Source organism: Passer montanus, unplaced genomic scaffold (assembly GCF_014805655.1).
Source record: "Passer montanus isolate IOZ18808 unplaced genomic scaffold, ASM1480565v1 scaffold18, whole genome shotgun sequence".
Taxonomy (NCBI): domain Eukaryota; kingdom Metazoa; phylum Chordata; class Aves; order Passeriformes; family Passeridae; genus Passer; species Passer montanus.
Genome location: NW_024365381.1, coordinates 13,920,761 through 13,945,765, shown reverse-complemented (window position 1 = coordinate 13,945,765; position 25,005 = coordinate 13,920,761). Strand labels below are relative to the sequence as shown.

Genomic DNA, 25,005 nt, shown 5'->3' with positions numbered 1-25,005 from the left:
GCCCCATCAGGATATTCACAGCACAATCCTGTGTCCTCTTGCAGGCAAGCAGATGAAAAGGCAATGTATCAGAAGATGAGAGGAAAAGTTTGTAGGCCACTGCCTTAAACTTTATGGATTTCATACATGTGTTATAAGAGGGTCCTAAGACTGGTAATTCACCTTCTTCCAAGCTCTCATTAGACGTGCTGTCAGTAGCAGTTACTGGCAGAATAGGACTTAGTTGCAGTTTGGGGTGGGGTTTTTTTTGACTTCTCAGATTTGAACAGATATTGTAACCTCTTTCCTGGTGGATAAGCTCTCATATTGCAGAGCTGCTGTCTGCCATTTGGTGTAAGTTGTCCTCAGGAGTGAGCCAGATATTGAGTGTATCACAGATTGAATTTGTTCATCAGCTGGGTGGTGGCATAGTGAAAGCAATTGCAAGGCATTATAAAAAGAAGGGAAAGTGTATATACTGGTTGCTGTCTGTGCTGTCACATTTCCTGAAGTCCAGAGGTGTGGGGATTGGGTTTTTTGGTTGTGTAGTTTGGTGTTGGGGTAGCTCTTAGGAAAGATTAGCATTACTTACTAAAGCAATTGAATATAGTACAGATGTTTTTAATGAGCATTTGCATCATATATGTACAATTCGGTTCTTGAGTAGCTTTAACAGGACAACTCTTCCTTTTTTTTTTGTTTGTTTGTTTGTACATGGTGTGGTTTGTTTCGTCCTAACATAAATGCATAGGCAAATTCCTGCTCTTTGGCATGTTCTAGGCCTATCATTGCCATTCACAGAGATTCTGTATGAAGTGTATGTTGTATAGCAGGAAGAACAGATAATCATATGTATTTGAGGAGACCCATAAACAATTTGAGACAAAAATGTATCTGTATGTGTTTCTTGTCTTTTCATAAGCTTCACTGTTTAGAATTAATTAGAATAACAAATTTCCTCACTTCAGTGCAAACTTTCATCTCCTTTAAAAAAAAAAATCCCTAACTTTTAAAAATAAATTTTATATAATTTACTGCTACAATTTGTCTTTGCTATCAAAAAAAGGTATGTTTAGCTGCTGTTTCATTTTTCTCTTTCTAAGAGTACTTAGGCAGAGAAAGCCTCGTCGTAAGCCAGAAGGCTGGTGACTTGCTGTTTCACCTGCTGGCAGAGAGTTGGGAGTCCTGAGGATTCTTCAGTCAGATGAAAGTTCATAATTCATTCCTTTTGAGCTTTCACAGAATTAATTGAAGCAGAAGCTACAAGACTTCATTCACAAGCCAGAGAAGTAGATCAGGAATGTATCAATTGCACCTCAAAAATTTTTCCCCAGAAATATTTTGAGGAAGAGGCGGGGGAAAAAAGCTTATAGTAGGATCTATTTTTAGGATTAAATTTATTTACCTGATTTGTAACAATTCATCTACATCTACATTTCATTTATCTGCTCTCAGATAAATGCGTAAGAGGGAGCACTGCAAAACCTTGGTATTTCCAAGGTAAAGGCGGTTGTCTTCCCCTCCTATCCCTTTTCTCCACCTTCTGGGAACTTCTACCAAAGTTCACATAAATTAATGTTTTTCAGTTGATTTAATCTGAATTATAGGCAGCCCAAAAACATCACGTATTTTGATGATAAATTCAATATTCTCAATGTGTCAGATTTGTGTACCCACAGTGCATAACAGTCAAAGAGATTGGCAGAGGAAGAAACTGCAGTTTTGGCAACTAGGTAACTCGGGCTTTTTGTACCCATTGAGGCATAGGGAGACAGTTTGGATTTCAACACAAGCAGAAAACATTCTGACCACATGCTTACATGACCAACAATGAAACAACAAAATATTGACAAGCAATTACTGTATTTTGATACACGTAACCTAGAGGCTATCAGTTTAAAAACAAAACTGCAATTCAGCAGCACTGTAAGAATCTGGATATGCACAGATAATACAAGGGGAAGTTTATTCTAGGACCTGTCTCCTTCAGAGCTTCACAGTGTCTGATTTCCCCATACCCTACATCCTTTCCCATAGCTTGCTCTCACCATTCCAGTAGTCCCTCAGCTTCAGATTTGTGTATGCTGTCTGAGTACAGAATGGACACAATAAAATATGGTATTATCTTCAGCTTTCAGAGTTAATTGCTCATTAAAACTAGGCTTTCTTAGGAAAGAAAATATGATACAGGACTTTTGGTTTTGTGGTGAATTTTCGGGATTTTTTTGACTTAGGATGTGATGTAATTCTGTAAACTTTAAAAGCAAAAAACTTTCAACATTTGTACTCTGCAGTCTCTGAGGAGCATGTATAATCACACATTCTGCAGCATCATCTAGGGCTTCAGAAGTGTAAAAATTGAGATCTTATGTTTAGTAGGTAGAAGTTTTTTCATGTTCGTTTTGTCAGATGAGCACTGCATTTAAATGTGTAGCTACAGTCCATGGAGCTTGGAATTTCAGACATTGCTTCTGTTATCCTTTGAATAGAAACAGTCAAAGAATGGATCTGGAAGCCAGTAGGAATTTGACATCTGAGCAAAAAATAAGTGTGTTTAGCCGCCTTATTTTTCTTTCTTTGTGACAAATGGTTAGGGTTACTTTTGTTTTTTTCTAATTTTACAGTTTTTCTTCATTTAATTCTTATTTCTGTGCAGTAGTGAAATAACAATTTTTTCCTGATATTTTCACAAGTGAAGTCTCTAAGACTTAATTTCACTAGCTTGAAGCCTTCAGCTAAATAACACTAAACCAAACCGATTTTTACACTGTTTTGTCACTGAAGTTGCCATCATTATTTCAGAAGTATGGCTACCACAGGCACTGAGTCTTGGCTAACATATCTTCAGGTATTTATTCACCATTATAGTATTGATTCTTCCTTTCCAACAAATTGTGCCTATAGTGTTGCAGTTTTGTCTTAATGGAACAAGAAGATAGGACTTTGATTTTGAGGAGCAGAGAGGTGGGGGAAAGTGTGGGCATAGGATCAAATTGTAATGGTGTAGTGATTTTCTTCAGAAAAGTAATCAATCTCAGTAACATTTTTAAAACCCATTTTCTAGACAATGTGTTGCCAGCATTGTCTTTCATCGAACCTACAGTGAGCATGGCTGCTGGGGCATTTTACTGGCTTCTGGAAAAAAAGCTAAAGATGAGTGAAAAACCAGAAGGAATGAGTTCTGGTCTTCCTGGATAGGGCCAAAATTTACAGTGTTGATCTATAGATGCATCTCATCTAGGAATCACACCTTGTAATCTGTTATTCTAATCATATAAATTTGAAAAGTTTTTCTCGGCAGTCTCGTTTTATACAAATGTATGAAATGGGTTCTAGGATCAATTTAACATTTAAATATGATGAATATGATGGGCTTTACTCAACATAGCATTTATCAAGTGGGAAGCCTATAATATGTGTCTAAAGGTAGATGGGACAATTTCATTTACTGAAAGTGAAAAATTGACCTGTGCTTCCTAATGCCTATTTGACTGTTCTTAGCAATGCTGCTTAGCAGATAGCTTACACCTTTTCCTTTAAAGGGGAAGCTTTCTTGTATTTATCACAATAGTAGGAGCATGCATGCATGCAGATTTCTGTTGAATATCTGATGTGTGAGAAATTCATGTCCTCTCTTATTTTGCAGTGTATGCATATCTCTTTGTATTACAAGGCCTAGCTCCATTTAATTAACCTCACTGCTGGCAAAAAATAAAAATAAAATGTTCTCTTTAAATTTTTTTCAGTGGTTGGAAACATTATTTATGAAAAAACAATTGACAAACTGTAACTGTGCAAGCTTAAATAAAGCTGTGTATACTGCCCAGTCAAAAAAATTGACTGGCAAAAAATAAAAATAAAATGTTCTCTTTAAATTTTTTTCAGTGGTTGGAAACATTATTTATGAAAAAACAATTGACAAACTGTAATTGTGCAAGCTTAAATAAAACTCTGTATACTGGCCAGTCAAAATAACTGCAAGTACGTATTGCAGTCATTGAGAGAGGAGAAAGATGTGATCACAGCTGCTCCAGCATACAGTCCTTGATGCTCTGAGAGGTTATTTTGTGGTTATAATGGCTGTATATAAGGGTTTCTGGTCTCATGTTAGACTCCAATTAACCATTCCTCCTGGAGTGCTCCAATGCCTCCAGCTGCCTCTGCAGCACTCACTCCACTCAGTCAAATATTTCTGCATGTCACAATGTATCCAGTTTTATCCACATTATCTCCCCATTAGTTTGGGTATTGGCAATTTAAGAAGCCTGCATTAGGTATATAAATGCATCTCACAGTTCCTTGACCAACATGCTATGTCTGTTTTAATGATGAAGCAGCTGAGGTGTTGTGATCAGTGTTTTCAAAGATTATAAAATGGTTTTCCATGAATCACTGGCTTTTTTCCCTTTCTTGGCCATTTATAGACTCTGTATATCTGGATTTTTAGACAAAGTATTGTTTCCAGAACAATGTATGTTTTGCTTCTATAAAAGGAATCGGTTTTGGTGTTCTGTGCTTGTTAAGGAATTTTTGAATAGTCAAAGCTTTGATTTTTTGGCAGGTTTGGAGAAAAATTGTAGTTGGCATTTTGTGCCATAGAAGTTGAGAGTGTCAATAGTAGAGCACAAGGTGAAGAAAGTTAAATCAGCTATTAAAAATGTTCATGGTGAAGGAACCTTTTGATTTCACACCTTAGTATTGCTGATTTGGAAAGTGCTTGTCTGAACTTCAAGGCCTTGGTCTGCCATTTTGGGAGACAAGGAGTTAGTTGGGGATGGAAAGACTGGAGTTTGTATTCTTTCTGCTCTGTTACCCATTGCTATCTTCATGGATCTGACACTCTGTTTATCTGACAGTGCACTCAGTACTGCTTCGCCAGGGAAAACTGCACAAAACAAGCCTAGTGCATCAGCATTTTCATTGTGTATTAAGCTGAGCCTCCCTTCACATGGTCACATCCCCTTTTTAATCTGGGATTCCATGTCCCTTTCCCAGTCCAGCCTGTTTCTGTGGTGTCTATTGCTGGTCTCCCTGAGCTTCTGTTTCTGTGGTTTGAGTGTTTTTTGTGTGGCTGAGTGTTAAGACCTGCAGGACTTTTGGAAGTGGTGTTGTTGGGGGTTAGGCAGTACATTGATTTAGTGTTAGTGGTTTGTCAGAGACTGAGGTGATGGCTGCGTTCAAGTTGGATTTCCTCCCAGAGATGATGGTGGACCATTGTTCCTTGAATGCAAGCCCTGTGTAAGTATTTTCTCTTCATGTCTAAGTTAAAACTAAAATGATAGCTGGAATTGCTGTCTCAAGCCCCTGCTGTCTCTTGGGACAGGAAGGAGAGATAGGACAGCCTGCAGTTTGTTTTCTAGAAGAAATCCTAGTGGTCATGGAAGATTGATGATGGTTTTGAGATGGGAGAAAATGGTCTGATAATAGTGGTGATGACTAAGGAGGAATAAAGCTGTTTCATGATATTGTTTATAGTATGCTACAGGTGCTGATATTATAAAATGGATTGTTGAAATCCCTTGTGGGAAGAACTGTTTCTGTTCTTCCCTATTCATGACTCCAGACTAAACCTTTTAATTAGGAGTAAAATATTCCTTGAATACTGTTGAGGTCATATTAAGAGTTGCCCAGTTAACAGGAGCCATGTTGTGCTCTTCAAGCTACCCATGGAAGGCAGGGCTGAAAATTACTATTGGAGAGGGTAAACAATTTCCAATTGTTCTTAACTGAAATGAAAAAAGGCAGTTTATATGTTTGCAAAGGGTGTTGTTTCCCTTGGTTATTTGGAGAGGTGCTGACCCTTTCTGGGTGGAAAGGTGGAGAGGAGTGAAAGGATTTATGATGATTCTCTTCCCTTCTAGTAAGAAACTTTGTTGTTTTTAAGGTCTGTTCATACAGCTATAAAATTATGAACTTTCCCTAACATCACTTTTTCCTTAGGCTCTGAACAGCAGTGTATTGATAGGGAAAAGTACTAAACAGTACTGGGCTTGGATTTTTTTAAAACTTCTTTTCAGGGGGAAATGCGATTTCAGATGGACAGTGAGGAATACTGTTTACGTATGTGCAGTTAATAAGCCATTCAAACTATCTTCAAAGGAACAAAGCAGAGATGAAGAGGACTGCTCTGGAAGAAGACCACCTTCAGCAAAGAGTTGGGGGCAGAATAATTGTATAGTTGCTGTTCCACTCTCCATGTCCTTTCTAGATTATGCAGGGATTGGTCAGCAATTTTAACGAGCTAATCACTATAGCTACAATAGGGTGTCATTACAGTCAGACTAGGTGCTCTGGTGTACCAGGCTGGGAGTACCGATAACAGACATCACACTGCACCTAACAAATAATGAGTCAATAGAGGGAGCAGTGTAGGACTTGTCAACTGGCTGGGTGGAGCATAACACAACTTTTATTAATAGGGTGTAAACTGCTATATGGCTAGACAGAATGCCTTGGAACATATTGAGGATTCTCATGCTCAAAACTTCGGTGTTGTTGTAATCTGACTTTTTTTTTCTGTGTTAGAATCCTGACATTATTGAACCTGATTCAGTCTGTGACTGGATTGTCTAATCCCAGCCTTTTCATGTACAATTTAAGCCTGTTTTTTGCCAATTATTGTTGAAATCCCCCTAGTTTCACAAAGAAAGCCTTGTAAACCTTTAAATAAAGTTACCATTGAATCAGTTTATTCTGTTTCTCTGTTTTAAGATGGATCCTCACCCTGGGAAACAGTTGCAATTAGTCTCATTTAAAAATGTAGTAATTACATTCTCTCATTTTCGTTGGTTACTGATAACTTTGGTACATTATAGGTAGACCGAGCATAGGTTCCTTTCAGTTCTGGTTTCTTTTTCTGTAGAATTTTATATGGCTGAACTAGTGTTATTTTTCAGTTATCTCAGCAGATTTATAACCTGAATCCCAGATGTTGACTACATTATGGAAGAGTTTTAAACAGCTGTGTAGAGTGTGTTTCATTTCCAAGTGCATAGCTTGCCAGTAAATGTGAATGTACTCTGATACGCATACTGAGAATGGGCAAGAGTTCCCTTTTATATGTATATTTTCATCATACACATTTATATATGTGTGGAAAATTCATTTTTCTCCAATTTTGCCATAGGCATGCTTTTGTTTAGAATTTGTAGGAAGATGTAAACCAGACATTCCTTTTTGTTTTTCTTAGTGCAAAGAAAATGAATGGCACACTGGATCACCCAGACCAACCTGATCTAGATGCTATCAAAATGTTTGTGGGTCAAGTCCCACGGAGCTGGTGTGAGAAGGATCTAAGAGAACTTTTTGAACAGTATGGTGCTGTCTATGAAATCAATGTCTTGCGGGACAGGAGCCAAAACCCTCCTCAAAGCAAAGGTGAGAACTTCTGTACTTCTCTTGTGAGACTTGAGGTTTCAGCCACTTTCACATAGTTGCAGTCTTAGCTGTATGCTTATTCAAACAGCCCTGTAGGAGCTCTGTGTGACCAGGTGTGCATGCAAGCCCAGACTTTATAAAGTCTTTAAGTGTGTTCATCTAACTATACCTGAACTGTGATTCAGTCATTAGCTGAGCTTAGAAAAATCATAATGTTTTTAGAGCTCAGCAGTGAGAGAGGTGCTTGCAGAGTATGAATTATAATTGCAAAACAGAACATCCAATAACACTGTGTTGCTCCAGAGCATCACTGTGATGCTGTGATATGATCAACATGTGGCTGTATGGGGACACAGTTTCAGATACATATGAAATTGGGGTTTTAGTAGTTTGTGTTAATCTAATACTTGTAAACGTGAAATTCTTGCTAAATTTTGTGCCTGGATTTGCACTTCAGTTACATGCAGTATTTCCTGTGAAGGTAGGTAGGGTTTTGGTACAAGGAAATAATTGAGTTTGAAAATGAAGTATCTGACAGATGTATCTAAGTGTTTATTTTAATGGTGTAGTGGGGATGTTGGGATCTTTTCTGGCTAACATTTTGTTTCAATTGCAGGGTGCTGTTTTGTTACATTTTATACCCGTAAAGCTGCACTAGAAGCACAGAATGCTCTTCACAACATGAAGATCCTCCCAGGGGTAAGAGCAGAGCCCTGCTTTCTTCACAACTGTCTTGTTTCTCTGAGCTCCAGCACCATTGAAGCACAAACACATTATGTTGCCCTAAAGTAATGCTGTAAAAAACTATTCAAAAGATCAGTGTTATGAGATGTATATAATAACAAATCTTATGGGAATTTTGAAGTATTTCAAAGAATGATATGGCAGTGAAGTGGGTGGGAATGGTTTTTATAATACTCTGAGGAGGAGTGATGGCATATAATTAGGAAAGCCTTTTCTTGGAATTTTTGTAGCGTTACATATACACCTCTCTTGAGGCAATTTAGGCTATAATTTCTTTCACAATGCTTATGAGATGTATTTCATATAATATGAAGTGGATGTATCTGGGATGAAATAATCTTTTTACATTTCAGATGCACCATCCTATCCAGATGAAACCAGCTGACAGTGAAAAGAGTAATGGTAAGCTTTAGTAAAGTCCCAGTTTGGTGTCATCATTTGTGCTAGTCAGGCAGCTTGAGAATTTCCCTTTTGCTTAACAGCTTTTGATGAAGTCTTTAATTGGAGGCCTGGTTTTTTAAAAGAAAAAAAAGTGAAAGCAGAAAGGTGTGTTTTCAATAATAGGTAGTGTGAGTGTTGTCTCTCAAATTCCATGACTCAGAGTATCTCTCCCACTGCTGCTTGTGGTAGAACCACGTTGTCAATTAGGGAAACATCCAGTGAGTTCTTCTTTGTACTAAGGTGGTTTAAATCTTTGTTGGGGACATGGACAGTGGGATTGAATGCATCCTCAGCAAGCTTATGGGTGATGTCAAGCTGAGTGCTGTGGTTGGTACCCTAGAGGGAAAGAAGTCCAGAGGAGCCTTGACAGGCTGGAGAGGTGGGCCTGTGCCAACCTCATGAAGTTCAGCAAGGCCAAGGTGCTGCAAACATGGATACAGACTGAGGGATGAGTGGATTGAAAGCAGCCCAGAAAGCCAGTCATATGCTGGGCTATATCTAAAGGAGGCTTAACTAGTTGAGGGGGTGAGTCTCCCTCTGCTGTTTTGTACTGCGTCCAGCTCTGAGACCCCCAGCGTAAGACATGGGCCTGGGAAGCATGTTCAGGGAAGGGCCATCGAGATAATCATAGGGATGGACACCTCCCCTGAGACAACAGGCTGAGAGAGTTGGGGTTGTTCTGCCTGAAAAAGAGGAGGCTCCAGGGAGACCTTCTAGCAGCTTTCCAGTACCTGAAGGGAGCCTATAAGGAGGATGTGGAGGGATTGCTTATCTAGGAGTATAGCGATAGCACAGGGGATAACAGTATTAAACTGAAAGAGATTTACATTGGATTTTATGAAGAAATTCTTTACTGTGAGGATGGTGAGACACTGGAACACATTACCCAGAGGAACTGTGGGTGCCCCATCCTTGGAACTGTTCAAGACCTGTCTGGGTGGGGCTTTAAGCAGTCAAAGGAACGAGGTGATCTTTAAGGTCCTTTCTGCACCAATCTATTCTATGATTTTATGAAATATAGAAATGTTTTTTCAAGTGTTTGTCCAATGTCCCTGTTGCAGCTAGGATAGGAGTCAAAAATACTTGTGTAGCAGACAAGAGAGGTTGAGAATTAACAGCAGTTCAGTAGAGAAGAAAAACTGAATATTTCTGCATGTTGGCCATTTCAGATGGATTAAGAATTTATCATCTACCATTCATTTCCTTATGAGAAATGCCTTTCCTTTATGTACATAGTACATATGCATGTTCAAATATGTATGTATCTGTATTGCTGCAACCTAAGCAAAGAAAGCATTTAGCATCCTGTAGTTTCAGCCTTTCTAGGCTCAGCCGAATTTTATTTTCTTCATTTGCAGTAGTTTGTGTTGCATCATGGAGAAGATAGTCCTGGTTTGAGAAAGCTTACCCCTTAATATAATAGAAAATAGAAGATGGGATGTATGGGTAACATGTAGTAGGAGTAATTCCATCTGCAGATTCCTCCATGGGTATATAGGACATGTACCTGTGTAAATATATCTAGAAAGGAGTCATTCTTTTGAAGTATTTTTGGGAGGAGAACAGAATAGGTTCTCTAAACTAAAACTGACCCTGCATTACATAGAAACACACATAGAAATATCCTGGAAAATAATGGAAAGTTGAAAAAGTATCCAATGGAATTTTAGGATGTTATTTTTGAGGCTATTATTTAACTCTGAATGTTAATAAAAAGTGAAGGTGACAACAATAAATAAGGAAACATTACTTTTGCCACCAAAACAAGGGATTCTGGATCTCTTGAACTAAAATGTACTGCTAAAAGGATTTGAAAGCAGCTTTCTGCTCTAAGACCAGAAATTGAATTATGTACAGCATTAAGATTTAATGTCCAGTTAAAGTCGTGTCTGCTGGAATAGTTTGGTGTCTTCCTTTCCAGCATCATAGAAGACTCAACAGATAAGTTGATTTCCCCTCACTATAGCATTAAATAGAAGAAGACTTTTTTGAAGCTTCAAAATGTGGTAGAGTTTTCATCATTTTATATTGTGATGAATGTTGTATAACTGTTTTATATTTTCAAGTGATATTGTGAATAATTCACTTCTTCCTGTAAAAGAAAGTGTTTCAGAGGTGATCAGCATCCTTAAATAAGTAAATCGAGAGTATAAAAATCTGTTCTGAATTTAGATTTACCCCGCTCAGGTGACCTGTAGCTGACATTAGTAACAACTAACTGAAAAGTTAAGGGAAATGCCTTTCTGAACTGTTTATTTTAAAAGAGTCTACACTCTGAAAGGTATTCTTCAGCTCTAATATGTCTAATAGCATCAGTATTTAGAGGCAGCCCACAGTCCGTGGTTTGATTTGAGGTGTTATTTTTGTGCTTTTGGTGCAGATCAGAATGGGCGGATCACTAACAGAAGTGTTTGGTTTTAGCAACTGCTGTTGCTTTCACTGTTGAGAGAGAAGCATGAGGATATGGGCATATCTAAATTTAGGTGATTGACATGAGGCTAAAAAGACACTTTCTGCAGTTTACTTGCTTGTTTATATGCATTTAGGTATATATTGGTAGTCTAAAGACAGAATAAGCAGAGGAAAGACAATGGAAGTAGTCCAATAAACCACATTCAAGCCTTCTCTCACCTAGAACTGAAGAGATACAGGGAAGTGCTGAATTTGACATACTTTTTTCCTTTTTTTTTTTTTTTACATTCCTGTTGTTCACAGACTTCACAGGTTAAAAATAGTCAGCAAAACATAAACATAAAATCATAAAACAGACATCTGTCACATTCATTGAAATACCTCATATGCATACTCTTAAATTGAGTAATAGACATATTACTGGGAATCTGGTTTTGATAAGCCCATATCCTAAATACAAGGGAAATAACTGCAGTTAACAAAGACGACCTAAGATCTAGTAAGCACATATTTGCTGTTAATACTCTTTATCTTTTGATTCCTTAGCAGTAGAAGATAGGAAGTTGTTTATTGGAATGATATCCAAGAAGTGCAATGAAAATGACATTCGAGTGATGTTCTCCCCCTTTGGGCAGATTGAAGAATGCAGGATACTACGGGGCCCGGATGGCCTGAGCCGAGGTAGGCAAAGCAATAAGCTTTTTTGGCAGTTTGAGGATGCTGGATGCTGCCTTTTGCAACTCAACCTGGCATTTGAGCTTGTTCTGTGATTCCCACCTACACGGCCTCCTGCCCAGTAAGCATTTTCTTTCCTGTATTCATCTCAATAATTGTGGAGGTAGTGAATAACTTGATTCTTTTTTTGTTCTTTCCCCAGGTTGTGCATTTGTGACTTTTACAACAAGAGCCATGGCACAAACAGCAATCAAAGCAATGCACCAAGCACAAACCATGGAGGTAAAACACGTTAATGGGTGTCAGGAGCAGATGTAATTGTCAGGCAGTCACTGTGGAGTTTCAGGGACTAGAGAGCAGAGAGAAGGACAAGTGCAGTTGTGTGTTGCTTCACAAAAACTGCTCCTGGATCATTGTGTTTGTTTTGCTCTATTTTTAAATGAGTTGGAGATTGAAACTTTATCTGCAGAGAAAATACCAAAATACAAAATAGAATTAAAAGCAAACAAGATTTTGAGCCTTTGATGAAATGTTCTGTTTGGAAAAAAAAAATATATATGTCTGTATATATGCATAGAGGAGGAGAGGAATGATTCCAATGACTGGGACTTAATTCAGTATTTTTGTGGCTGTTGGGGATAGCAAGTATGTAATTGTTTGAATTGCTGTTTGCAGGGTTGCTCTTCTCCCATTGTTGTAAAATTTGCAGACACGCAGAAGGACAAAGAGCAGAAACGAATTGCTCAGCAACTTCAGCAACAAATGCAACAGATCAGTGCTGCCTCAATATGGGGAAACCTGGCTGGTCTCAACACACTTGGACCCCAGTACTTAGCAGTGAGTTTCTGATTTGGGTTGTTTTCATCTCTTCAAGCATTGGAGTGTCTGACTGTCTTGCAGTGTTTGATATATTAATTTTTAGAAGGCTCCTGCAATGTAGGAGCTGGGTTCTAAATCCCCATTTTGTGGATGAGAAGGCTGAAATCGTGTTATGTGCTCTCATCTAGTTGGGGTACTTTTATGGGAGCATTTCAACCCCAGTCACAGTAGCCCTAATTTACTGAAACCTTGGGTTTTTCTCCTGCATTCTGTAGATTGTGCTTTTTCTTTATATAGTACTGCCTCAACGTTTACCTTATAAATGCCCTTTTCAAGTCTGATAGTTCTTGTATTCCTTTATCATTTTCCTTTATTTCTGTCATCCTTTTCCAGTGAAACCTGGAACAGTACGTGGTACTGTCCATATAGAAAGGATGATCAGATTGGAAGCAAAGTAAATAAACCCAAGCAACAACCAACCAAATAAAAGCAAACCCTACAGAAAACAGAGAGAAGCTATTCTGTTTAGCAAAAATGATATAACAGAGGGTAGACTGCAGTGTCATTTCAGTTGATTTTACTGGGTTCCTAAAGGATGAACTTTTTAAAAACTGATGTGCTGTGACTCATGAGAGTTGCCAGTGTAGCTCTGACAACTGTATTCATGTAATATTAAGTTTGAGGAACAGAAAAGGAAAATTTCATCTCATTCTTGGTATGGTGTATAGTTGAAATGGGACAATTCTCTTACTACTTTTTTAGTTTTGGTAGATTGGAATTTTTTTAATAACAGCTAGTTAATAGAAGAAGGATTTGGAAATCTCTAAAAACCTTCTGAGCTGAAGGTTAAAGTGTCTTTTATGTCTGCTGTGCGTAAGGAGAGTAGAGGAGGTTCCCTCTTCTTGTGGCTCCTTGGTTTTGGTATGGCATTGCCATTTGTCCCATGCTGGCAGTGTCAGCTGTACAGTCTGTTTTGAGGTAGCATATCCTTAAGTGTGACAGTCCTGCCTTAGGTGCTTTGAATAGGAATTGTCTCTCACTCGTGATTCTGCTGGTTTTGTCTTGGAGTGTTGGCTATCATTTTCTCTCAGCATTGCTGATGTTGAGTGAGGAAAGCATTGTGCTGTTGCTTTGGCTGCAAAGTGCTGCATGGGCTACGTGGAGCTTCACTGTGGTGGTGCTCTGGCTGTGTTTACACTTTGCTGTGGAGTGGTGCATGGGCTGCAGGAATTAATTTGTGACGGCGCTCTGGCTGTGGTGTGATGCAGTTTCTCCCAGAAGCAGAGCCAGCCCTCACTCTCACTCTTGTTTTGTTTTTTGGTGTAATGTCTAGCTTTATTTGCAGCTCCTTCAGCAGACAGCAGCTGCTTCATCTGGGAACCTGAACACACTGAGCAGCCTCCACCCAATGGGAGGTGAGTTTTCTTCCACCAGAAGACAAATTCAGGGCCAAACAAAAGCAAACAAGGGTAGACGAAGTAGCCAAAAGGCTGTTGTAGGCATTTTAATCTCATTTGAAATGAGTAGTCCTGTTTGCCTACTCCTTTGAAATGACAAGAATTCTCTGCTACAAGTGTGGATGTTCCTTCTTAATCTTACTTAACTATTGTCCCCAAGGTAAGTGGTGGTATCTCTCCAACCTCTGGCATTTAAAATTGTCTTACCTTATGGGTAGCAAAAAGAGTGCTCTCTATATTTGCTTTCATCCAAAAGGTGCATATGTGAAGAACTGTGTTTTTTAAATAGGCACTCACTAATGCACGTGGTTTCAGTGATTCTGGATTCTTAGTTTTCCCATTTTCAATACATTTAAGAACAAAGCATTTAAGTTGGAAGTACATTGTTGTTAGGAATGTAAGCTAATGCTTCTTTCAGATTCTTTTATTCATTTATTTGAATTACAGTTCATTATGCCATTACTGTTATGGAAAATCAGCTTCAGAAATAAGAGCCAAATTCCTTGCTGTGGACTGCTAGTCAGAACATTCATTGAGCATAGCAGTCTTGGAGCTGTAAATAGGTTGTCACTTTTGTCTTCACACAGTTGGGAATAATAAAACACATGTTAGCAACTCCATTCACCACGTTCTCTAAATTCTTCTGCTGGCAGAGAAATCTATAGTTTTGATTTTAATACTGAAGACTTATAACTTTTCAAATTGCCTCCTGGAGTTTAATGGTAGTTGCCAATATCACATGCCCTTTCTGTGCAGAAGTTCATCCAAAAGTGTCTTTGTAGATCTGACTTCTGTTGGCTGGTGCACCCATCAGTAACAATTACAAGTGTTTGCAAAGTGTTAGATTTTAATTTGTAAGAATTTTGATTTATACTGGAAGTTGATTCCAAATTCAGCTTGCTACATGGATTTCTTTCATGTTAGACCTCGTCAGAGCTCTTAGATCTAAGACTCGTGCAAAAACTAACTTTTTTAAAAAAAACATTTCACTAATATCACAGGGGGGGTGATCTATAAATGATTTTGTTGTGCACATGATCCTGCCTTTCCCGCTTCTTGTGTCTGCTTAAAAACAAGATGTAATAAAGAAGAAAGTACAGCAGTAAGGACTGGGGCAGAGGGAAGGGGATAACTGTCTGAGATTGAGAAGTTTCCAGGGTAATTCTTTCTTCACTATTAAAAAAAAAAAAAACAAAAACAAACAAACAAAAAAACCCCACACCTTAAAAACTGAAAATCCAGACATATAAATAGTATGTTGCATCTCTGTCTGTGATTCCCTACCAAAAAAGTTGTAGTTTTAAGATCTTGATAATATCTCAGCTGATGTTCTTTCTTGAAATTCATAGAAAGAAAAATTAAGTAGGTTATTAGATCCCACACTTGATCAGACTTTGCAGACAGAATTTAATCTCGACGCTGCTTGAAAGCAGACGGGAAAACAGTATGATGACAAGAGGACAGGTGCAGCGTGCACATGACAAACTGCTTCAGTGAGGAACAAGCTGCTCTGTTCTTCATTAGCTCCAACACTTGCACTTTTAACCCTCTGTAGCACAATAAAAGCAAAGTAGAAAACTTCTTGATTTTAATTCATGCTTTTATGTTACAATGGAATCTTGAGAATCTAAATGAAGGCAGAATTCACTTGTTTTGGGAATTACATTTGCCAAAGGAAACACATCCTGCCACAAACAGAAAACCACTGAAAAAGAGTTAAAAAAAACCAAAGAAACTATACTAAAGGTATTAGAAGTACTTTAGAAAATAATTCATTTGTAATGCATTGTCACATTCTTATGCTGTCTGTTGGCTGCTTAAATTACAAAACTGATGTTTTAATTATTTGAGATGTGTGCTTTTCTCCCAAGGTCTTACTGAGTATCCAAAGGATGAGATACCACCTCTGCTTAGGATGTTCTGATGTTTTTAAATGAAGGGTGATTAATTTAGTTTTGTTTCTAATTATGTTGGGAATAAGTATTAGGGATTGTCTGAAGTCAGATGGAGAGGAGGAATTGTTTAAATAATCAAAGTTAGAGACAAAAAATTGAAAATAAGAGAAAAGTGAAGGAAGGCAGAATTGGAAGAATGGAGCTAGTCTGCCAAAGGATGGTTACAATTCAGGAGGAGATCCATTCTAATGGATCCTCTGGCAGAAAAAGAGAGCAAAATACAGTCAGTACTGAGCAAATGGTTTCATTCAAAAATGGTGGCTCAAAATGAAGGTGTGTCAGATGAATAAATTGGCTAGTAAAATTCATAAACACAGGGGTCCCTTCCTCCCCCTGCAGTATTCCTTGCTACCATCACACAGCATGCCTGAGGTTTCCTGTTTTCCTTTCCAGTGGGTTTGACCAGCCTACACATATATTGGTTGATCCTGCGGCCGCAAGCTGCCACTTAACAACTATCTCACAATTGACTGTTGCTTCTTGGCTGCCAGGGGGACCAAACAAAACATGCTGATTCTCATCTGATGATGGGTTGAAGCCACGACTTTGTGGCCTCTGTGGTGTGAGACCTTCATGAAAGAATTTTTCAGTTACTGCTGTCCACATACAAAGAGTATGGAGGGACATAAGAGTGGGAGAAGTTGTTGGCCTGGTGTCTGGGCAAGTTCTGAAGCTTGCACATGAGCTCTCACTCAGACCCTGGCTTCACTCCTATGTTTTGTTAACTGGAGAGAGCACTGCTCGAAAATTTCTGTCCTTTGTAGTCTCCGTCTGGCATAATGACTACCTGGCCTTTCTCAGAATCGCGTCTGTCTGGGCGAAGAAAAATATAGCAAGGAACTGCGATGTAGGAAAGATCAGTAAAACTAGTATTAAGCCTGTTGCTTTTAAGCTCCTTCCCACTGGTGCCTCGTGATGAGCTTGCTGTTTGTGTTACACGTGGGTGACGTGGCTGTGCCAGGAGACACTGGGCATTCCTCCCTGTGTTGCAGGACTGAACGCGATGCAGTTACAGAACCTGGCCGCCTTGGCAGCCGCGGCCAGCGCGGCTCAGAACACACCCAGCGGCACGGCTGCGCTCACCTCCTCCAGCAGCCCCCTGAGCGTGCTCACCAGCTCAGGTAAGAGACTGCCCCTGCATTGCCCTGGAAGTCCTTTCAGGATAGATGTCACCTGTTTTGTCTATCCCTTTTTGTCACTTTCATGTTGATTTTTAATAGAGAAACAGTTTACTAGTGGATTCACTGGCCTCTGTTTAGGATAGATATCTTTGCCACTAGCAAAAGCTTTTTTACCTGCTGTGTCTCTTCCTCCAAATGGTCAGATTAATTTAGAGTAAAAAGAATTTTTGAGGTCATCATGAAGCAGAAAGGTAGGTGACCTCCTTCAAGTCGTATTATTACAATCTCATCATATACTTGCTTTATGTGTGATTTTAGGCAGGTACTGGTAAATACACCCTGTTACTTTCAATATGGAAAGAGAAAATGCCTTTAGTATGAGGTAATGCGTTCTGTGCACTAGAACAGTATAATTTATATTCCATAAATGAAGAGAAGAATATTATAACTTCCTCATAAAAGTAGAATAAACAGACACCTAGCACTTCACTGGAAAGTAGTTGTCTAGAATTTAGTGTATGAGTTGCACATAAAAATCAGTATCTTCTTTTTGTGTGGCTTTTTTGTGTTTTGGTTTTTTTTGAGTTGGGTTTTTTAAACTTTAGGTTATGTACATTAACAAGAGATACTAGAATGTCCAAATAGTGTTCTTTTGCTGCCTTGTTGTTAAATTTCATCATTAAATGCAACAAGCAAAAAGCTAAAAATAAATTCAATTGTGCTTATGGCAGACATACTAAGCTTTTATCACAAATGAGGGTCAGTATTCTGCTCAGTTATTTCTATCCTATTTTGAGTTATTACTAAATCCTAGCATGGGAAGGGAGACCCTGTATTTTCAGAGTGACAGTTTTCCAGCATCTCTGGCTTCTGTCCTAGAGAGTTGACATCCTCGCCTGTGACTGTGAGAGACCAAAGAGGGTTGGAAGGAGGGGGTTTTAAATTTCCACAGGTAGATTTTGAGTTGCGTAGGAGGACCAAGGAGGCCAGCTAAGAGATTATAAAGAGATTACAAGGAAAAGCTGTTTAGAAAACCTTCTGTCACATGACTGGGAGTTAAACCATGGGTGCTTTGCACAGTTTTCTACTTAAAGAAATTCCCAAGAAATAATTAGTCCAGAGTGTTCTCTCAACACTCAAAGAGTGTTCACTCAAAGAGTGCAGGACATTTTTTGCATAAAAATTTCATGGTCTGCAATCCTTAAAAGATTGAAATTTTAAAATTTGTCTCGACTCATAGCTATGTATCCTATTCTATAATTAAAAACCAAAAGAAAACAAACAAAAAACTATGAAGAATTCAGACTACAGAAAAGCTGCATTCATAGCCAACTAATGCTTCTTCATCATAAAGCAAGCATGAAGGTGAATATATCTGACAGTTTCTCCTATATTTCCTCATGCTTTGTCAGGTTACAATTTGTTGAGATTGGCATTTAAAACTAAGATTTCCTTATTGGCTGTCTAGTCTGATGACTGCAGCAAGTTTATTCTCTGTTTTGTTGAGGTGGAGAAGGGCTGGCAGGTTGTGAAGTTCAAACGTCAGATGTGCTAGAAAAAGCAGACACAGCCCCTTCTCAGAAGTGTGCAGTGAAAAGACAAGGGCAATGGACACAAGTTGCAGCCAAGAAAATTCTGATTAGATAGAAAAATAAAATTATTGGCAAGAGTGTTCAGGCTCAGGAACAAGGTGCCAGAGGGGCTGTGAAATCTCCATCATTTCAGAGACTGAGAATTCAGTTGGAAAGGACATTTTCAAGTTCAGAGGTTAGATCAGCTCTGAGCAGAATGTTAGGATAATCTACAGAGGTCTCTTTCAAATGAAGTTATGCTACTATTCAGTGATTCTTTGGAGTTTGCTTCCCCTCTGTGAATTTTGGCTGTTCCACAGAACTATGCAGGTTCCTTTTTCCTTGATGAGAGACATATTTCAGGATTCTGTTCCATTTTTTATCATGCTCTTGGAGGGGCTTAGGGGTAGGAAGTAGCCAGTGCTTTCTGTGCTCAATTCAAATAACCTTCTGATCATCAGTCATATCACTAAATGGTTGTTTGTCAACAATTCAGTTATCATGGTGGATTATTTGTATTAATATCCTTTACAAATTTATCAATTAACTCTTCACAGGCCTGTAACATGAAGCAGGCACTATTGTATTGCTCTTTAAACCTAATTTCAAATATCATTTTAAGTAGTAAAAATTAGCTTTGTTCAAAAGACATAAAAAGTTTTGAAGGGTGTGTTGTCTATAAGTAGTCACTAACATCAAATTCTGAAACAGTTCTAGTGCTTTTTGTTAGAGGTATAAATGCACTTCACCTTTTAGGACTACACTCAAACTGGGATGACTGGAAGCCTCAATGTGTACAGACACATTCAATCCTATGATACTTCCTGTAATTATACAGCTTTTTGACTCTTTAGTCTTCAAGTAAACTTGAGATTCTGTTTTGATTAATACTCATATGTGCATTCACTCTGTATATGTTCACATAGAAGGCAGTTGGGCTCCACACAGAAAACATCTATCCCTCCTGAACCACACACAGACCTTGAAGAAATTCAGTATATAGCAGTTCAGTACCATGTGTTAGTAAGTGCCTGCCTTGTCTGAGGGACATATGGCAACATCTTCTGTGATAACCTCTTAAACCTAACTGCAGATGAGATGACTAACTCCTTGACTTCTCTCCATCTGTCATCCAAATGTTCACCTGATGCTTATTTGGACATCTCTACTCAAATTGCATAATTGGTGGAAAAATCCAGACAGTCTTCTGCACAGTTGCCTTCTTGATTTTCTTTCATCTGCACTGATGTAATTTGTATCTGGGGAGCTTGGAAGTCTACATAGTGCACTCCATGGACTTATGGATGGGTTACATGTTGGAATGGTGGAACTCAGAGGGGTTTAAGTATTGTTGTTGTGCTGCCTTCCTACCCATTTCAGACAATTTTCTTTAGATAGTTCTAAGCACTGTCCAAGTTGTGTATTTTGAATGGAGTGAAGTAAAACCTTCAGCCTTGCTGAAGGTCAGCTCTTGGAACTGAACAGTCTGCTGCTGTTATGTAGTCGTCATTGCAGAGACCATGGCTGTAAATAAACTCAAACTGCTAGCTTGTGAAAGGAACATCCAAGGAAGTACTATAGAAGTATCTCAGGTTAGGAGTGTCCTGTCTGTCATCTTTTTGACTTGAGCACCAATAATAATTATCTACTTCAGAGGAAAATAGAATGGTTGCAAACACTGAGGTATGTTTCAGTTTCTCTTCCTTCCAAAGGCAACCTCAAAGCTTACATGATTTTCCTGGCCTTGATGTGACAACAAGAAGATTGTTTTCAGAGATAGCAGAATATTTCTGGTTTTACTGGAACTAATTCATGTACAATTCAGTCAGATTCATCACCTGAATTTAACTTTTCTTTAGGTCATTGCTCAGATGCTACATGACTTAATTAGGACAGACTTACTGTTCTCTCAGTTTACCTACCTCCACAAGTTGCTACTTGATGTCCTTATCTGAGTTTCATCTTCTTTCTAATAATATGTCTTTCAGTATCTTTCTACAAAGCTGTTCTTTATTACATTTTCAAATTTTCTTAAAATCTTCTTAAGCATTTTCAGCTACTTCTGTTAGAGTTAGCCTTTTTTACTAGATATACCTCAGTATGTAGATCTAAGAAAACATAACCTTAGCAGCAAGAAAAAATCCCAACAGTGCACCAAAAACTGCACAGAAACAACATTAAGAATTAGGGATAGAGTAAAGAAAATGTATAAAACAATATGGATTTCCCATTCCCGTTGCTTTGTTCTATATCCTGATCTAAAATATAACACAGGAGAAACAGAAGAACAGAAATTATGACTAAAACCATGAAACTCCTTTGCTTTTAGGAATAGTCTGAAAAATAGAAGACTGACATGTGAGAAGGATATGATTACAGCTTACAAATACCTTATTGTTGTGATGAAGATGAATAGGGAAAAAACAGACATTAGATATTTTAACAACAGAATTGCAGGATATCAGGTCAAGTTGCCACCCGATCATTTAAAAATAAAAGCCATATTTTTTCTTAGCATAGTGCATGATTAAATTGCAGAAGTTGTGCCTTTGAACAGAGTAGAGTCCAACAATTTGGTTTTCACATTGCACTAAAATTAATGAATGAAAATTGTAACTTTGTAATAAAGGCATTGCCTTTGGCTGAAAAAATCCTACATTCACAGATGGCTCTGTTGGCATATAGGCTATACACAGGAAGCATTCCTTTGTAATTGCCCTGTATTTCTGCTCTACTGTTACTTATCTACCTTTTGTCATCATCAGAAATCGGATGCTATCTTCAATTCCTGTGCACACAGGATAAAGAAAATACAGACAAGTCTTTAGTTTTCTCAGCATTTTCGGTACTAAAACATTTCTTGTTTTGCCTAAAGAAATTTCTCATAAAGGCAGCTAAACTAAAATAACTGTGATCAGCTTTTTATAGTGGTTTAACTTAACTTATTTAAAATCAGTCTTTTAAAGTAGGGAAAGTATCCATTTTCCCTCTCACTTTGTTCTCTAGCCATTATTTTCCTTAGCTGCTGCTATTTTATTTGGGATAGGTTTGGAAGGGTTTTTAAATGGTGTTCTCATCTGTCAAATATAGTGTCTATTTGAATTATAAAGATCAGCAGTGAAATGTTGCAGAAACAAGTGGTATTCTAAAATCCAGGTAACTGTATGATTTCTGAACTCTGGTTTTTATTCAGCCAGCTGTGCTAATTTTTCTTCCAGCTTGAGGGTTATACTGTAACTTGTTCCCTGTGTTTTCCCAACATTTAACATGCTACTGATAGTAAGACAGGAAGTGTCTCCTTTTCATTAGAGTAAGCATCTTAAAATAGTTTGGGACATTGACTTTCAGTTTTTTATTTATTAGAACAGTTTGTCTTAACATGTACTAGAGGAGGTTTGTCATTCCATCTGTTATTACAGAAAGTGGTATGAAGTGCAGCTCTGGTTCTCATGCAGCTTTGGTTAGGTACAGCTACTTTAGTTGGGGGAGTTGTTAGGCTGTATTCCATTTAAATAGTTGCAATATCCCACGCCAGCAGACACTTTATGCCACAAAGATGAAATGGTAAATATTAAGTGTGTGTGAAACTACTTGAAAGATGCTGACAATTCTTTTAAAAGTTTTAATGGATGTATGCAGCATAATTGAGAATCACAAAAACATGAGGAAAATTGGAAACTCCTCCAATTCAATTTTTCTCTTATCTCCTTGGTCAAACTGTTAAATTCCTCTTGCAAACAGATTACAAGATGCCTCTACAGCATCAGTCTTCAATATCTTTTAATTTTTAGCATCCATAAATATTTTCTAGTGCATTTTATGCAGTAAATATAAATATCTTGGTTAATAGCAATACATATAGCTTTTCTTCTGCAGAAAATACTATGCATTTCTTATTTTATCATGTCCAAAATCTTTGTAGATGATCTCAGTGTGAACTTCTTTTTCTTTTGACATACCAGCTTTTTTTTTTTTCTCATGATTTTGATGTTGGCTTCCGTAGAACTAACCCTACCTGGTGTAGAATTTGGTGAGCCATGTAAGCTGTTACTGTCCTAGGTACTATATTGATAGACTTCTCTAGCTGAATCAATGTAGTTGAAGATGTTGCTGGAATAGAGGACGAGCTGTTTATTTTTGGATGTACATTTCAAGATTTCTCTCAGTCCTAGCCCCAGCTGCGGCAGCAGGATTTTTAATAGAAAATTATTTAATGTGTCAAAATAATCTGGGCATGTGGTGTTCCTGTTCTGGCAGTATGGGAAAACCGTATGTTCAGCCTTTTTTAATGTCCCTACTACCTGTGTTGCAGGTCTTTTTCACCTTGAGTGATGTTTCAAGGATATGTGTTAATACATAGCAAGTGACTCTTACTTTAGACAGCAGGAAACAGGGCATCACTGCTGGTTACCTTATGTTGAGATACAGTTTAGCCAGTATTTGTTTAATGTCTCAATCTTAGATGTCTTACTGACATTATTATTGCTACAAAGAGTAGATGTTATGATGAAGTAGAATTTTTTTAAAATGTAGGAAGGGCTTAGAACATATAAGCAGTATGACCAAGTAAGTTGTGTGGGTTTGGGGTGGTTTTTTTTTACATAAAATATCCTGTGTTCCCTGAATCTTCTCCTTACTAGTTTTTCCTACTGGAATAACTTAATGAAGAAGTTGAATTATCAGGACTAAAAAATATTGGTTGAAGTTTAATTGTTTTATTTTAATAGCAGGTTCCTCACCTAGTTCCAGTAGCAGCTCCTCTGTTAATCCAATGGCTTCTCTTGGAGCTTTGCAGACACTGGCAGGTGCTACAGCAGGCCTCAACGTTAGCTCTTTAGCAGGTAAGTTATGTGTAGTGCTGGCTTGGGGGAATAGCTGATTCTCATTCCTCAGCCTGAATAGGTCTCTGGGGTGATTTTTTTGCTCCCTGCTTTTTGTAATTGTGCAGAGCATTTGAAAGGTTATTGATCTGGCTCAGTGGAAGCACTCAGTCATCTTTTATTTCCTTTTTCTTATACAGGAATGGCAGCCTTAAATGGAGGACTTGGCAGTGGTGGTCTCTCAAATGGGACAGGTAGCACCATGGAAGCCCTCACACAGGCTTATTCTGGAATCCAGCAATATGCTGCTGCTGCACTGCCCACACTCTATAACCAGAGTCTCTTAACACAGCAGAGTATTGGTGCAGCAGGAAGTCAAAAAGAAGGTAGGCAGAAAGTTATAGAAGCTACTTGAGACGGGTTTTCAAAAGGGCAAGCTTAGCCCTTGCACCTTCCTTGCCTGCAGATTTTTTTTATTTGGTGTCATTTCTTAGAATCCAGGAGTTACTGAAGATTAAAAAGGTCTATGGGATCTTTCTACTAAGGGCTGCTCAAAGTAGTTTTTATACAGGATGTTTCTCATGGGATTTGTCTGGTCTTAAGTGCTTCCTTAATTATACTCCTGAATGTTCTCAGAGGGAAGCAGAATATGAGTCCACAGCCTGACAGATCCCACTGTCAGAGAATCAGATGTGGTTTTGTTAATGTTGTTTTCTGGGTCCTTCACCTCTTCCAACAGCTACTTAATGCCAGTTTTTTCACTCTTCAGATTCAGGTTAAATTTAATATGTAATGTAATGTACAATGTAGGAGTAAGTTTTCAGCAAAATGTAGCGTGTTTAGAAGAGAATCTGTCAGATTGCAAGCAATGTGATTATTTGTATTTTGTTTGGAAATTTACTTAATTGCTTTGGGACCACAGGTTTTGCATATCCATTTTTTTTGTTCAGTCAACATCTGAACAAAGCACTCAAACTTTACTGTTCAGCTGTCATTACAGTTTTGTGAACCAGTTTTGACACAATGTGTAAAGTACAAACAAAAGTGGTCAGAAAGAGCTAGAATTATTTGAGTGATCAATCCCAGCAAAGGTTATTCTGGAATCAAGTCTGCAGGACTGTAAACAGTAATTTCATTGTTTTATCTAGAAAATTTGTCTTGACTGTCTCTTCCACCTTTTTTGTGCAGTGGGTATGTGATATCCATGCTCTTTCTGAATTTATTTTCTTACTTGTTTGAAGGTCCAGAGGGAGCCAATCTGTTTATCTACCATCTTCCCCAGGAGTTTGGGGATCAGGATCTGCTGCAGATGTTCATGCCATTTGGAAATGTCGTCTCTGCCAAGGTTTTCATTGACAAGCAGACCAATCTAAGCAAGTGTTTTGGTATGTTGGATCTACAGCTTCCTTTGAGGGGAAGCAGTGGGGCAGACATTGATCTCTTCCTTCTGGTGACCAGTGACAGGACCCAGGATAAAAGCTGGGTATGGGGAGGTTTAGGTTGGATATTAGAAAAAGGTTTTTCACCCAGAGGGTGCATGGGCACTGGAACAGGCTCCCCAGGGAACTGGTCACAGCACCAGCCTGACAGAGTTTAAGGAGTGTTTGGAAAGTGCTCTCAGATGAACAGTGTGA

The 25,005-nt window shown here is 38.3% G+C and overlaps 1 protein-coding gene across 9 annotated transcripts in view; it reads left to right on the top strand.

The window, feature by feature from the left end:
* The window catches only part of CELF1 (CUGBP Elav-like family member 1), a 47,372-nt gene that overhangs the window by 12,123 nt on the left and 10,244 nt on the right, over positions 1-25,005 (top strand). For 2 of the 9 annotated variants that reach the window (XM_039704770.1, XM_039704761.1), the window contains 11 exons: positions 7,169-7,356; positions 7,973-8,055; positions 8,454-8,502; positions 11,500-11,634; positions 11,831-11,910; positions 12,304-12,465; positions 13,781-13,862; positions 16,852-16,980; positions 23,279-23,392; positions 23,572-23,757; positions 24,613-24,756. In XM_039704770.1, the coding sequence (XP_039560704.1) occupies positions 7,179-7,356; positions 7,973-8,055; positions 8,454-8,502; positions 11,500-11,634; positions 11,831-11,910; positions 12,304-12,465; positions 13,781-13,862; positions 16,852-16,980; positions 23,279-23,392; positions 23,572-23,757; positions 24,613-24,756 (1,342 nt within the window). In that variant the 5' untranslated portion in view covers positions 7,169-7,178. The remainder of the gene's footprint in view (positions 1-7,168; positions 7,357-7,972; positions 8,056-8,453; positions 8,503-11,499; positions 11,635-11,830; positions 11,911-12,303; positions 12,466-13,780; positions 13,863-16,851; positions 16,981-23,278; positions 23,393-23,571; positions 23,758-24,612; positions 24,757-25,005) is intronic. The other 7 variants (XM_039704769.1, XM_039704768.1, XM_039704764.1 and 4 more) reach the window with 7 other exon arrangements.